This window comes from Corvus cornix, chromosome 22, assembly GCF_000738735.6.
Source record: "Corvus cornix cornix isolate S_Up_H32 chromosome 22, ASM73873v5, whole genome shotgun sequence".
NCBI classification, from domain to species: Eukaryota; Metazoa; Chordata; class Aves; order Passeriformes; family Corvidae; genus Corvus; species Corvus cornix.
Genome location: NC_046351.1, coordinates 1582810 through 1597586, shown reverse-complemented (window position 1 = coordinate 1597586; position 14777 = coordinate 1582810). Strand labels below are relative to the sequence as shown.

The 14777-nt window shown below is 66.4% G+C and overlaps 1 protein-coding gene across 1 annotated transcript; it reads right to left on the bottom strand.

The window, feature by feature from the left end:
* Nucleotides 1-66: 66 nt before the first annotated feature.
* On the bottom strand, nt 67-12106 carry DMTN (dematin actin binding protein). The gene is made up of 17 exons (XM_039564441.1): nt 11999-12106; nt 6280-6343; nt 5990-6046; nt 5291-5365; nt 4966-5121; nt 4655-4699; nt 4454-4562; nt 4295-4351; nt 4065-4217; nt 3872-3981; nt 3689-3794; nt 2824-2885; nt 2674-2722; nt 2337-2344; nt 2051-2110; nt 1630-1710; nt 67-1550 (listed from the first exon to the last, which is right to left on the bottom strand). The coding sequence occupies exons 3-17, from the start codon at nt 6005-6007 to the stop codon at nt 1437-1439; spliced, it is 1203 nt and encodes a 400-aa protein (XP_039420375.1). The 5' UTR covers nt 6008-6046; nt 6280-6343; nt 11999-12106; the 3' UTR covers nt 67-1436.
* Nucleotides 12107-14777: the final 2671 nt, after the last annotated feature.

Genomic DNA, 14777 nt, shown 5'->3' with positions numbered 1-14777 from the left:
GCGCGGGTCCGGTGGGGGATTTTTGGAGGAGGTGTGGGGGGGGGAAGCAAAGCTGCGAAGCCGGGCTGGATAAAGCCATTTCACCTTTAATTGTAAGCAAAAAATCACTCTCACGCGGATTCTCCGACACCAGCAAATAAAATAAACTCTAACAAAAACAGAGAAAGTGAATCACTGTAGTCCAGTCCGAAAACAACCCATATTTATATATATATTTATAGATATGTCGTTCGTAGCAGTGAAAGGCAAGTATGGGCCAGTGAATTCCCGATAAATTACATTCTTTACATCCCAACAAGGTCTAGCGGCTGGAAAAGTGGCTGGAAACAGAAACCGGGGAGCGTGGGGGAGGGGGCGACCGGGGGGGGTTGCGGGGAAAGAGGGGTCCTGCCCAAAACGTGTGCCTGGAGAGGGGAGGGGGGTGACAAGGGAAGGTGCTGCCCGGTGCCGAGCCCTGTCCGCGCGGCCGGGAGGGGCCAGGGACACTGCCCAGCCCTGCCGTGGGTGGCCGCCGTGCCCATCGCGAGCCGTGCCCTGCTCCAATCCATCGCCCCGGTTCATCATCCCACTTCAGCATCCCAGTTCATCGCCCCAGCGCCCTCCTGTACCCCCCAAATCATCGCCCAAGTGCCCCCCTGCACCCCCCCAGTGCATCCCCCCCGCCCCTCCTGCACCCCCCCCCAGTGCATCCCCCCACATCCGCAGCTGGAAATGCACCAGGAGCTGCCTCAGGGTCTCATTGGGACCCCTCCCCCCCACCCCAGTTCTGCCACCCCCTGCCCAGCCCCAGGGTGCTCCCCCTGCCCCTCCGCCCAGGCCGGAGCCGGGGGGTTTGGCAGTGTCCTTGGGGTCCTCGCTGCAGCACCTGGCACAGGCGGGACCCGGGGGTGGGGATAAAATTGAGGGGCTGGAGGCGGGCAGGGCGGGATTTGCGCCTGGCTTTGCCGGGAGAACATCGCTCTGGCAGTGTCGGCCCCAGGCTCTTCCCAAGCCTCAGGGTGGGGGGCAGGGGCACCTTGGGGGGCACAGGGGAACCCCGGGGTGGGGAGGCTGGGGGCGGCGGACCCGCAGGGAGGAGGGGACCCTCCTCACTGCCCTCCCCTCGGACCCAGCCAAAAGCAGAGCCAGGCACTGCCCCACCAACATTCCCGGGGGGAAAAGGTGGGGGGGGACACAAAGCTCAGAGACCCCCCCAAACCTCCCCTCCTGGCTGAACCGTGCCTGCTGCCGGGCGGGGGCTGCCCCAGGCAGGTTCGAGCCGCCCCAATCCCGTTCCCTGCAGGAGAATTGAGGCGGGGGGGGGTGGGGGGGGGGTGGGGGGCAGATCTGGGGGACTGGAGGGGCCGGGAAGGGTGGAGGACCCCAATAAAAACCGGCTGAGAGCCCTAAAGCGGTTACACGGCGCGACACGGACGGAGCTCGGGGCCGAGGAGGGCTCAGAAGAGGAAGGCTTTCTTCTTCAGCTCGTTGCGCTTCCACAGCGCCAGTTTGCTGAACTCCTCCGGCGGCATCTCGAACACCTTCAGGAAGTCCTCGGGGGACAGGTGTCGCTGCGGAAGGGGGGCAGAGGGTGGTGACAGAGTGCAGGGACCCCTCCCCGGCGCCCCCCGAGCCTGGCGCAGCCCCTACCTCCAGCCTGGTCCTGTCCACGCCGGGCGGGAGCTTCACGCGGCCTCGGTTCGTCACCATCAGCATCTCATAGGGGTAGATCTGCAAGGCGGGGGGGGGGACATGGGGATGTGAGACCCTCTGAGAGCCCTCTCGGCCGCATCCAAGCCCCCCCAGTCCCTTCCAAGTCTCCCGGCCCCTTCCAAGCCCCCCAACCCCATCCAAACCCCCCCAACCCCATCAAAGACCCCGCAGTCCCTTCCAAGCCCTCCCAACCCCATCCAAGCCCCCCGGCCCCATCAAAGGCCCCCAACCCCATCAAAGGCCCCCGGCCCTATCCAAGCTCTCCCAGCCCCTTCCACGCCTTCCCCCGGCCCCTTCCAACTCCCCCAGCCCCATCCAACCTCCCCAACCCCATCCAAGCCCCCTCAGCCCCGCTCACCTTCTGCTCCAACATGCTGGGCAGGGAGTTCCCTCTGTCCATGCGCCCGCGCTGGCCGTTCTGGGGGGCAAAGCCTGAGGTCAGCCCGGCCCCCCCCAAGCCCCCAAAGTGCTGCTCTCCCCCACCCGAACCGGAGCCGAGGTGAGGGGCTGCAGCCTGGGGGTCGCAGACCCTCCCCTCCCCCCTGCAGGGACCGTCCCAGAGGTGGCCCCGGTGCCCGTCCCCCCCTGCCCCGTACGTCACCCTCTCGCTGGGTCTCCGCGTCCGCAGCCAGGTGAGTTCTTACCTGCAGGGCTGGACAGAGAGGGGAGCAGGGCTCAGCCCGGCGACCCCGCTGTGCCCCCCACATTCCTGCCCTAGAGCTGCTTTTCCAGCCTCTGCTGAGCCCGGGTTTGTCCCAGCACTCCCAATCCCTGGGGACACCCCCACATGTCCCAGGACACCCCCACATTCTCTGGGACACCCCCCTGGGACACCCCCACATCTCCAGGGCGTCCCTACATCCCTCCAGGTCATTCCAGCATCCCCAGGAACACCCCCACATGTCCCAGGGACACCCCCACAACCCCAGGGACACCCCCACATTCCCGGGGATCCCCCCCATCCCATGCTCTGATCCTCACCCGGACTGCCCTTCTCGCTCCCCGCCGAGCCGAACTCTGCCGACTGCAGCTGCGGGGGGACAGCCACAGGGTCAGAGGGGTCACCCCAAACCCCCGAGCGGGGTGGGGGGGACCCCGGCAGTGGGAGGGGGGCAGCTGAGAGCCACTTACCCGGGTGAGGGTGCTCCGGCCGGAGGCGGGGAGGGAGGAGCTCTTGGAGCTCGAGTGCAGGGCTGAGAGAGAGGCGGAGACCGTCAGGGACATTCAGGGACGGGCAGGGATGGGGAGGGGTGCAGGTGGGATTTGGGGGTGCAGGTGGGATTTGGGGGTACAGGCGGGATTTGGGAGGTGCAGGCAGGATTTGGGAGGTACAGGGGGGATTTGGGGGATGCAGGTAGGATTTGGGAGGTACAGGTAGGATTTGGGGGGTGCAGGCAGGATTTGGGGGGTACGGGTAGGATTTGGGGGGTGCAGGTAGGATTTGGGAGGTACGGGGGGATTTGGAGGTACAGGGGGGATTTGGGGGGTGCAGGCGGGATTTGGGGGTACAGGCAGGATTTGTGGGGTACAGGCAAGATTTGTGGGGTACAGGTGGGATTTGTGGGGTACTGGTGGGATTTGGGAGATGCAGGCGGTGTTTGGGGGGTGCAGGGGGGATTTGGGGGGTGCAGGCAGGATTTGTGGGGTACAGGTGGGATTTGTGGGGTACAGGCAGGATTTTTGGGGTACAGGCAGGATTTGGGAGGTACAGGGGGGATTTGGGGGTACAGGCAGGATTTGGGGGGTACAGGCAGGATTTGGGAGGTACAGGGGGGATTTGGGGGTGCAGGCGGGATTTGGGAGGTGCAGGCGGGATTTGTGGGGTGCAGGCAGGATTTGGGAGGTACTGGCAGGATTTGGGAGGTGCAGGCGGGATTTGTGGGGTGCAGGCAGGATTTGGGAGGTGCAGGCGGGATTTGGGGGGTGCAGGTGGGGTACAGGCAGCCAGAGGTGAGGAGGGGAAGGGCCGGGATGCAGGGAGAACAATCCCACTCACACGTGTGGAAGGGCGTCCGGTCCGGCAGCGAGCGAGTTTTTCTCCGGATCGGGAGCGACTTCTCCATCTCCTCCTTCAGGATCAGCTTCCCGAGGTTGGAGGTGACCTGGGGACGAAGGGACAGGGATTGGGATCGGTGCCAGCGCATCCCCAGCCCCTCACAAGGTGCCACCCGCCCCTGACCTTGCTCAGCTCCTGCCGCTGGAGCTCCCGCAGGTTCTTCATCTCCTCCGTGAGATCCTCCTCCTCCTCCTCCCCCCTCTTGGACGCCATCCGCCTCCTCCACTCCGTCTCTGCGGGAAAAGTGGGGAGGTTCCACTCATTCCCAGCCCTCCCTGGGGTCTCCAGGAGGGAAAACCCCGCTGTTCCCACCTACCCACGACGGCCAGGGACGGGGGGCACGGCCAGTAGTCGGTCTCGATCTTGGCGGGCTGGTTGGGATCCGGGGGCTGCGCCGCCGGGAATTTGGAGGATTCGATGATCAAGTCCTCTATGAGATGCTTCCCGTGGTGGGCGCTGGAATGGTGGTCTGGGGGGCACAGGGAGGGTAAGGCAGCATCCCGGGATACCCCGTCCCGTGGGATACACCCCTCCCACCCCACTCACCTTTCTGCCGGTAGATCGGGGGCTTCTTGTAGATGTTGAGCTCTGTCGTGTCGGTCTCTGGAAGGAAAAAAGGATTTGGGGTTGGGAATGGGAATGGGATTGGGAAGAGGCTCCGGGACCATCTGGATGGGTCAGTTTGGGGTGCCAGGGGGGTGTTACCGGGTCGGTGGAAGTGCTGGACGCTGCTGCGGGTCGGGGCAGTGCCCTGGCGTGACGGGGGCAGCGGGGTGCTGCTGGGGGGCCGGCTCTCCAGCCACTCCCGGATGACCTGCGGGAAAACGGGATCGGGGATCAGCGAGACCCCTCCCCAGTTCAGCATCGCCCCCTCCTTCCCGCAGTCCCAGCGGTGCCGGTACTCACCTCTGGAGACGGAGGAGGAGACATGGATTTGGGAGACAGGGAGCGCTGCAGGAGGCAAGAATTCCATGAATTTTAATAGTTTGTAATGAATTTTAATGCTTTTAATAACTTTCACGAGCTTTTATGGATTTTTATGAATTTTTATGTCTTTATGAATTTTTATGATTTTTGTAATTTTTATTAATTTTTATTAATTTTTCGTGCATTTTAAGTATTTTTACGCTGGAGTTTTATTCCAGCAGCCCCAGCTCTGTGACCCTTTTATCCAGGTGGGATTCTCCCACAAAACCACTCAGGGAATTTCCCCTCACCTCCCGGCTCCGGGGCAGCTCCACGTGCTCCATGAGCGAGTAGGTGAAATGGGGCTCGTAGATCATCAGGTCCGGGCGTTCGATGTCCAGGATCGCTTTGTCCTTAGGGATGGCAGCCAGATCCTTGTACCCCAGGACCTCGTTGTCCATTTTGGCCTGGAAGGAAGGGAAAACGCCTTAATTCGGAGTGCAGGAAGGGAATTTTTGGGAATGGGGAGAGTTCACATCATCTGTGGCCCTGCCTGGGAGATGGAGAGGGTTTGGGGGCCACATCCCGAGCCCATGGATTTAGGGATGCGGTGGGAAGATGGGAATGACTCCTTACCACGATGCTGGAGGGAGATCCAGGAACGCTGGATCCGCGGGAAGAACAGACGCTCCCAGGGGAGGTCAGTGGCTGCTGGACGGAAAACGGGAGATTTGAGCCCAGGGAGGGGCTCTGGGGTGTGGTCGAGGCGTCGCAGAGGGGCCCAGGGACACCCCTGTGCCCACGAACCCCGGATTCCTTGGGGGTGGGGGATTTCTGGTGGGCGCTGGGCGGGCAGGGGACAGCCGGGAGGTGGCGGCGGCTTGGCCAGGACACGCTGCCACCAGAGGGTGCTGCCAGCCTGGGCTGGAGGAGGAGGAGGAGGAGGAAGGCAGGGCCCTGCTAACAGCAGCTCATGACTGCCCCTGTCCTTGGCCACCAGCCCCTGTCCTTGGCCACCCGTGTGCCCTCCCTGCTCCCCGTTCTCCACCACAGTGCCAGCACCTCCAGCACCCTTCCCGGACCCCCAGAACCCTCCCCTGTACCCCCAGCACCCTCTCTGGACCTCCAGAACCTTCCCTGGACCGCCAGTACCCTGTTCTGTACCTCCAGAACTTTTCCCGGACCCGCAGCACCCTCTTCTGTACCCCAGCACCTTGTTCTGTACCCCCAGAAACCTCCCCTGGACCCCCAGCACCCTGTCCAGACCCCCAGAACCCTTCCCGGACCCCCGGAACCCTTCCCGGACCCCCAGAACCCTTCCCATGCCCCCCATACCTTCTGCAGTCTTTCCATTCAGCTGTGGGCTGGCGGGGTTGTGTCAGTCACAGGGTCCTGTGGGGACAGCGGGGGGCTCGGGCACTGCCAGGGTGGGCACAGAGCGACCCCCGGGCTGGGGGTTCCATCTCCCACCGCCCTCCTGCCACGGGGCCGAGCCCTACACCCCCAAACCGGGCCCTAAAGTGGCACGAGGCTGGCACTTGCCCAAATATTGCTGTGCTGGCAGCAGGACAGGCGTGCCAGGAGATGCCCCCAGTCAGGGCACGGGCGTGGGGCACCCCACTCACCGCTGCCTCTGTGCCTCCACATCCCTCTGGGCGCCGACACCGCGCTGGGGCTCGGGTGTTCCCTCTGCAAGGGACAGAGAGAGGCGACGGTGACCCGCAGGCTGATGAAGCCACCCCTTGTGAAAGTAGGGCTTTTCCCCCGTGCCTGCTGCGTGTCCCCTGCCCGTGCCCGGTGGCTGCTGACGGTGCTGGCAAGCGGAGCAGCGGCAGTGACGCCCTTTTGTCCCGCGGCCTCGAGAAGGCTCCAGCGGCTGCGGATCGGGCGTTGCTGCGCTCAGCCCCCCACAGCCCTCGGGCCCCGGCCCTGGCCGCGCTCTAAACCCACAATGCCACACACAAAGGGGAAAATTCCCCATTCTCCTCAAAACTTCTCCTTTCACAGGGGAGGGAGTTGGGAAAGCCTCGTGAGAGCCGGGCAGTGACAGCGACAGCAGCGCGGGGACCTCCGGCCTTGACCCCAAGCCTGCAGCCTGGGCACGGGGGGTGAGGGGGTGGCACCGCCTTTGGGAACCCCGATCCTGCTGCCCCACAGCCCCGCGGCTCCCAGGAAGCGCAGAGCCCATTCCCATGGGATGCAGAGATGGAGCCGGACCAGATCTGAGAAATCCCGGAGCATCCTCCGGCAGCCAGGGAGGAGCGGGATGAGGGAGCTCTGCCGGCAGATCCCCTGAGACCCCCCTGCCACGAATAACCCCCAGATTTGTCACTGGGAGGGGGCTTTAGCCCGATGATCCCCATCCCCAGCACCTCCCCGCCCTCCCCAGGGATCCAGGACCGGTGGGATGGGCACTCCCGGCTCGGCACAAGGGCGGCATTGTCCGGGCGGGCACATCCATGAGCTCACACTTTCCAGTGCCGGAGCCAGCGTTGCCCCCCGCCTCCGGTCGCGCTCCAGGGCGCTCGGGACAACCGGCGGGGACGCGGTGGCAGCGAGCAGATGGAGGCGATGGCGGAGAACGGGAGCGGAGGGAGCGGCGGGAGGGTGGGTGCGGGGCCGGGTGGATGCGGACGCCGGAGGGGAAGGAAAACAAACGCGAGCCGGGGGTGCGGAGAGACGCCACAAAACTGGCGAGGGGTGCCAGGGCTGCACAAGCACCTCGGTCACGGTCCCCCCCCCCCGCCCTCCCCGCGCTCCGGGGGACGCGGGGACAGCTTATCAGGCGCAGGCAGGGAGCCGCCGCCCCGATGGCAGCCGCGTTCCCCATGGCAACCTCCAATCTCCCCGCGGATCCGCTGCCAGGTCCCCCGCGTGTCCCCAGATAAGGGACACTCGGCGTGTTTGGGATTTTCCTGGCCAGGAGGGCGAGGGGGAGAGGGGACAGGACGGGGAACACAGCGTGTCCCCCTCCCAGGGCGATGCTGAGAGGACCCACGAGAGAGCTGGGCAGGGAGCATGGAAAAATGGGAGAGATGGAGGAAGGCTGGATGGATGGATGGATGGACGGACGGACGGACAGGACACGTTCCGGCGGGGCTCACCGGGATGGAGGGGTGCGGGTCCCCCCCGTGCCGGGGGAGCCGTGGCCGGGGCTGTGCTGCCGCGGGAAGAGGCCGGTTCCCTCCTCCCCACCCCGAGGAAATCCGGATTTGACTTTTCGCAGCCGCCAAAGCCATCAGTGCCCGGCTTCGGGCCAGGGGCCAGGCCGTGAGAACCTCCCCACCGCCCGGGGGGAGAGGGCGGGGACCCCCAGCCTTCCTCCCATCGCCCTCCTCCTCACCCTCACTTCCCTGCCCGTGCCACCGTGCGGGGCCCGGGTACCCGAATTGTGCCGCGGCTGTCGCGGCTCGCAGCCATCAGCGAAAGGCGGGGGACACCCGAGGTCACAAGTTCCCTGAACAGACGGTTCCCGCCAGCCCTGGGAACGGTGTCCGGTGCTTCCCAGCCCAGCCCAACCCCGGCCTCCTCCTCCTCCCGCTCCTCCTCCCACCACAACCTCCAAACAAACACAGCGCAGGCGAGGCCCGAAGCATCCTCCCCGCTCACCGGGGAAACCGAGGCACCGCCACACGCGGGGCCCCACCGGCAACTTGATCGCGACAGGGACGAGCCACGGGGAGCACGTGGGTCCCCGACCCGTGGCTCGCCGGTGTCCGGTTCCTCCTTTGTCCTGATTCTCCCTTTCCCGTCCCCGCCGGGGCATCTCCCGCCAGCGGGGGCGACCCCGTGGCTATTGACAGCCCATCGCTTCCGCTGCATCCTGCGCGGGGACCTCGGTGGCCTTAAAAGCCACCAGCTGCCAGCCCCGGGCGTTTTTCCATGGCTCGGATGGAGGGCGCATCCTGCCGCGAGCACGGGGACGCTCCGTGCCTCAGTTTCCCCGGATGGAAGGTGGAGGGGGGGGGGGGGGGGTGAAGTAGCAACAACCCGCCCACCCCACCGCGGAGCGGATGGCGATGAAGGAGGCATTTCCACCTCCTCGGTTCCTCCCATCCGTGGAATCTGGGCCAGCGCAGCTGCTCCCCCAGCCCTGCCGGGAGGCTCCGGGCCCCGCAGGTTTAGAGAGGGGGGACACGTGGCCTGAACCCCAAAGCTCCCGGCAGTGGGGAGGGGGGGGCTAGTCCGTGCCCGGCCCCCTGGGCCGATGGCCACGCCGCAGCCCGCTTTGGGCCGCGCCTCACGTGGCTCGTAATCTGGGATTAAAGTGGGATTAGCCTGCTCATCCCGCACGCGGAGGGACCCGCTGGGGGTGTGTGCGGAGGCCGCGCCCTCCGGGGCTCCCGCTGGGGGTCTGGGGGTGCCCCCGCGCCCCAAAGACCCCCCCCCCCCCCGGTCCTGCCAGCTCTGGGATCAGCCCCATGGCATGCCCAGCGTTGGGTACCTCGGGGTGGGGGGGGGGGCCTGGACACCCCAATACCGTGCATGGGGTCACCACAGCGAGGCACCCACCTGGCAGGACAGCGGGGATGTGGCCGCGGGGTCCCGAGGTGGCAGGTCGTGGCCCAGGTTTTCCTGGGAGAAGCTGGAATTAGCCCAGCCTGGCCACCCACCCCGCACACCCACAGCCAGGAGCTGATCCTCCCCCCGCCCCGAGATGGCTCCATCCGTGGCCAAGAGATGGGGGGGGGTCGCGCTTTGCACCCCAAATTCTCCCCCCAAACCGCTCCCCGATGCTCCATGGCGGTGGGGTGACAGGAATTTGGCCCCTCGGTTCTTTGCCAGGGGGGTTGGATGCGACCAGGGGTGCTCCAAAATCCCCGGGTCCACGGCAAAACCGCGACCACCACGGGCCCGGGAGCATCAAACCCTTCAAGGGGGGTGGGTTTGGGGGGTGCCCTCCCAGCAACAGCGCTGAGACCCCACAAACTCACTCCTCGAGTGGGGCTGGGAAGGGCTGGGCTGTCCCGGCCTCCTCCCTTGGGGTACGCGGTGCCCATGGCAATGTCCCCAGGGAGGGGGGACAGCGGTGTCCCGGGGGGGCCGCGGGGTGCTGGGAGCGCTGTGGTGCCGCGGAGGGGGGTGGGGGGGTTCGGGGAGGGGTCAGCGATGGAGCCCCGTGTCCCCGCGTTCCCCCCTCGGGTCCCCGCCCTTCCCATCCCCCCCGGCCCCCCAGCAAGGGCAGCACCCCGGGGAATGGGGACAAGGTGGGAGCAAAATGCGGGGCTCCCCCGAGCCCCCTCAGCTCCCCGCGAGAGCGGCGGCACCGAAAAGCGACGGCAAAGCCAAGAGCGGCCGCCACGAACCGTCCCCCCCGCACCCCCCCGGCGGCCTGTCCGCCTCCCGTGTCCCCCCGCCGCGTCCCCGTCCCTCCCGAGCCGCGCGGCCGCGCACTCACCTAAGGACGGGGACACCGCATCCCTGCGGCCGCGGGGGGCTGCCGGGGGGATGCCCTGGGCTCGTTCAGCTCGCCCGGCGGCCACCGACTCGCGCGTGGGCTCCCGGGGCTGCGGCGGCTGCGGCTCATCCGAGAGCGTGACAGCGGGGCGCGGGCGGGCGAGCGGGCGGGCGAGCGGGCGAGCGAGCGAGCGAGCCTATCTCCCCCCGCCAGCCCCGCCGCCCGCCGCCCGATAACCGCGGCTGGGCGGGCGTGCGGGGGAGGCTGCGTGGGAGGGTGGGTGGGAGGGTGGAGGAGTGCGTGGCTGCCCGGGGGGGGTGGCAGCGTGGGTTCGCCTGTCCCCACCTCGCTGCTGGCTCAGTCCCTTTCCCAACAAGAGGAGAATTAGCCGGCATCATGACGAAGCAGTATTGGCTCCCGCTCCTCCCGCTTCCCCGGCACAAAGAGGGAGGAAAACAGGGATAACCCGGCCTGCGCCGCTGCCAGGGACAGCCTGGACCCCCAGCACCTTCCCCAGCCCCCGCTGGACTCTGGGCGCGGCCACCCCCGCTCCCCCCGCAGCCCCTCGCAGGGATTTTGGCACCCCCAGCCCCTCTCTGGGGGAGGGGTGAGCATCTCACGGGGCTGCGGCAGCCTGGGGTGAGGGAGGGGGGATGGCACCTCCCGCCCAAGCCGACTCCCAGGCTGGGTTTGGGGGTGCTGCTCCCACCCCCCGCTGCCCTGGGAGGGGAAATCCAGCGGGAATTTTTACCCGCAGGACCAGCGCAGCCCAGTGAGGGCTGGGACGAGCCGGGAATCTGCCAAAATCAAGCGCTGGGCTCTGGCAGGGACAGATGTCCCCCCCACCCCAAGCCCCCCGCGCCTTGGGGGTCGCGGTCCAGCCCCTGTCCGTGGGAAGAGCTCCCAGGTCTGGGAAGCACGGCCGGGCTGGGGCAGGGCAGGGAGGCTGCGGCCGCCTCCATCCCTCTGGAGCCGCTCGGAACGTGATCCCGGCCTCCGGCACGGGAGCGGAGCCGCGGCCGGACCCCGCCGGGGGCGGCGGGGCTGCGTTGGTGCCGCAGCGCTGGGATCCGGAGTCTATTCCCGGCTCTGTGTGGGAGAGCTGCCTGGTGACAGCAGCTCCCTTTCTGGGGCTCCTCCTCGCTGCTTCTGCTCTTTGCTGCCTCAGTTTCCCCCTCCCGCCTCAGGAAAGGGCTGCTGGACCCCCCCTGGATGCACATCTAGGGGGGTGCGGGCTCAGGGATGCACATCTGGAGGGCGGGAGGGACACTCAGGGGGAGGCTCAGCCTGGGCTGCGAGTCCGGGGATGGACACCCGGGGTGCACATCTGGGAGGAAACACCCCCGGGGATGCACATCTGGGGGGATACAGGCCCAGCGGTGAACATCTGGCGGGGATACACCCCCAGAGGGAATCGCACGCGTGTCCTTTAACGCCAGGGCCAGCCTGGCTCTCCGGACCAGGAGCATCCCGGCCTCGGCTCCGAGCTGCCGCCGTCCCCCCGCGCTGTGAGGGGGCTCCGCCGGCCCCAGCCGCCCCCCGGGGCCGTGCCCATGAATAATCGAGGCTGCGGCCGCCTCCCCCTCGCCACTAACCCAGTTTCTCAAGCATGAAGACGATCGCAGCGGCTGCTCGGCGGCTGCCACCTGCGCCCGGGGCTGCTCGGGCGCCTGACCCGGCCGTGGCACCCGCCGGGGCTCGGCCTCCCAGCCCAGCACCCCACGGGGACGGCGGGAGGAGTTTGGGGACGCCCCGATCCGGCTCCATCCCGCACCACGCGCCAGCTCATGCACCCACCCCCAAAGCCGAGCCCGGCCACGCTCCCCAGAGCTCCCCGTCCCCGCTGGGTCACCCCTTGTCCCGGCGGTGCCCTTCACAGCCGGGCCCAGCGCACGGGGGTGCCCGGGGCGGGGCCCGGGGTGTGGGGCAGGGGGATCAGGCCCTACCTTCACGGGAGCCCATGGCCCGCCGCAGGCAGGGCTGCCTGTCCGCCGGGAGCCATCCCCGCGCCGAGCATCCCCTCCCCTGCGCCGCACGCGCGTTGCCACAGCGACCGCCTCCCGCCGCAGCCCCGGGATGGAGCGCGGAGGATGTGCAGGAGCGGCCCTCGGGCTCGCCGGGAGGTGGAGGGTGGGCAGGAGCGGCCCCTGGGCTCTGCGAGGGATGGAGGGTGGGCAGGAGCATCCTTCGGCCTCACTGAGAGATGGAGGAAGCGCAGGAGCATCCTTTGGCTTCAGTGAGGGATGGAGGGTGGGCAGGAGCAGCCTCTGGCCTTGCCAAGGGATGGAGGATATGGAGGAGCAGCCTTCGGCCTCACTGAGGGATTGAGGACGTGCAGGACAATCCTCTGGAGCCACTGAGGGATTGAGGATGTGCAGGAGCATCCCTCGGCCTCCCCACCCTGCGGGATGTGGCCAAGGAACATCCCCACATTCCCAGGGGGACAGGACACAACCCCTGCGTCCCTCTGCGCAGCAGCTGCCTGACCCCAAACCGCCCTCACCGCCTCCCTGCAGGGCCCTGGGGTTTGCTGGAGCAACACCCAGAGGAGCCCGGTGACCTCCACCCTGCGAGGGGCGGCCTGGACACTCCCCACGCCCCAGGGGACACCAGTCCTGTCACCCCAGTGCCACCCCCAGCCCAGCTCATGGGACACCTCTGGCGTGGCTGGGACCCTGGGGAGGGCAAGGACTTCAGGGATTGGGATGGCAGCGGGGTGGGGGCTGGCACCCACCACCTCTGCAGCCAGGGGGGCTCTGGGGAGGTGCCCTCAGTGGCCTCATGGCCCCCTCGGAACCCCCAGGGCATCCCCAGCCCCTGGAGCACCCCCAGCTCCCGGGCCATCCCCGACCCCCTGAGCGTCCCCAGCCCCCAGAGCATTCCCAGCTCCTGGAACATCCCCAGCCCCTGGGAGAGCAAAGCCTTGGGAAAGGCTGGGACGAGACACCCTCCAGTGCACTTTCTGCACAGAGGACATTCCTGTCCCCACCTCCGTCCCCCGCCCCAGGTCTCACCTCAAAAAACAAGAAAGAAGCCGTGTGAGGGGTTTTTTTTTTCTCTCCTTCTCCAGCCATAATTAAAAAGGACTCACCCTTCCGAGCCCTTTCTATCCCGGGAGGTCGAGAAGAAAGAGAGGGGAGGAAGGGGAAAAACCCTGAAAGAAAAGAGAGGAAGGGCTTGGGAAGGAGAAGAGAAAAAAAAAAAAAGGGACGGGGGAAAAATTAAAGCGGAGATTACACAAAGGGAACTCCTCTACCTTTGAAGCTTTGGCTAAATTGGGGAGGGGGCGGCGGGGGCAGGGAGGGTCCAGACCCAGCCGGCTCCTTTCTCAAAGCCTTCTCCTTTCAAGAATGTCTCGAATTCCTGCAGGAACAAGGAGCCGGGGCTGTGGGGCCGAAGGAAACGGGAGGGGAAAAATAAAATCACCGTGGCCGCTCGGCTAATTCCGGCCGCCACACCTGGGCAGCGGCGCCGGGCGCATTGTTCGGCCCTAATTGCTGGGTGTTGCATTTCCCTTCTGCTTTAAAGCTTCATTTAACTCAAACTGTTATAATTTTCTCCCCACTGCCCTCCCCAGCCGTGCTGGCGGGGCTTTGTAGGGGCAGGGGGAGCCCCGAACCGGGGATTATGTCCCCCCCAGGGTCCGGCTGCCACCTCCCAGGGTATTGTCACAGGGGAAGGCGGTTCTGGGGAGGGGGGAACAGCAGCGGGGTCGGGGGGCGGCGGGGCTGGTGGCCCTAAAAGGGAGAAGAGGGGGGATCGTGATGGTGGAGGCTGAGGGTGGTGGGATCTGGGGAGAACAGGGGGTACCAGGCGGAGGGTGGTGGGATTTGGGGGGAACAGGGGGTACCAGAGTGTTGCCCTGAGTGTGGAGAACAGGGGGTAGCGCCCTGGGTGCCACTCCAAGGGTGATGCCAGGTGAAGGAACAGTGGGGACCAGGACAATGCTCCAGGGGGGAGCTTTGGGTGCCACAGTGGGTACCAGGCTGAGGGTGATGTCCTGGGGTGGGGACAGCAGGGGGTACCACACTGGTGCCACTCTGAGGGCTATGGCCTGGGAGTCTGCAGTGGGTACCAGCTCTGGGTGATGCCCTGGGTGGGGAGAAGAGCAGGAAGCCCACCGAGGGTGATGTTCTGCGGGGTAAAACAGCGGGTACAGTGATGGGAGCCACGCTGGGGGTGATGCCCGATGGGGGAACAGTGGGTGCCCCTCTGGGGGTGATGCCCTGGGCACCAGGGCGCAGCAGCCACCCCCAGGACACAAGCTGAGGGACACAGACAGTGATGGTAGCCCCAGGGTGGCCCCAGCAGCAGCCACTGTCATCCTCCTGCTTCTGTCCCCAGGCACGAGGTGGTGGCACAGGGCACCCTGTGCTGGGTCCCCCCATCCCCAATAGGGACACAGCAGTGGCAAAGCCTTGGCACAGGAAGGAAAACAGCCCCAGGCCCCAGAGTTTGGACACTCACTTTTATTTCCTCGGGGTTTCCTCCTTTACACCAGGAAACTCCCAAGTCTAAAGGTTTAGGCCTAAAACTGACTCATAAACAACAGAATTGGTCAAAACACACAAAGTAGGAGCAGTAGCAAAGTAAAAATCACCTAAAGGCATCTTCTCTTTGGCCTGGTGGGCACCCAGGGTGTCCCTGTCCCACCCAGTGCCACCGGGAGAGGGCACGGACCTTCCCCTCCAATAAATAACGCGGAGACCCCACGGGGGTGGGGAG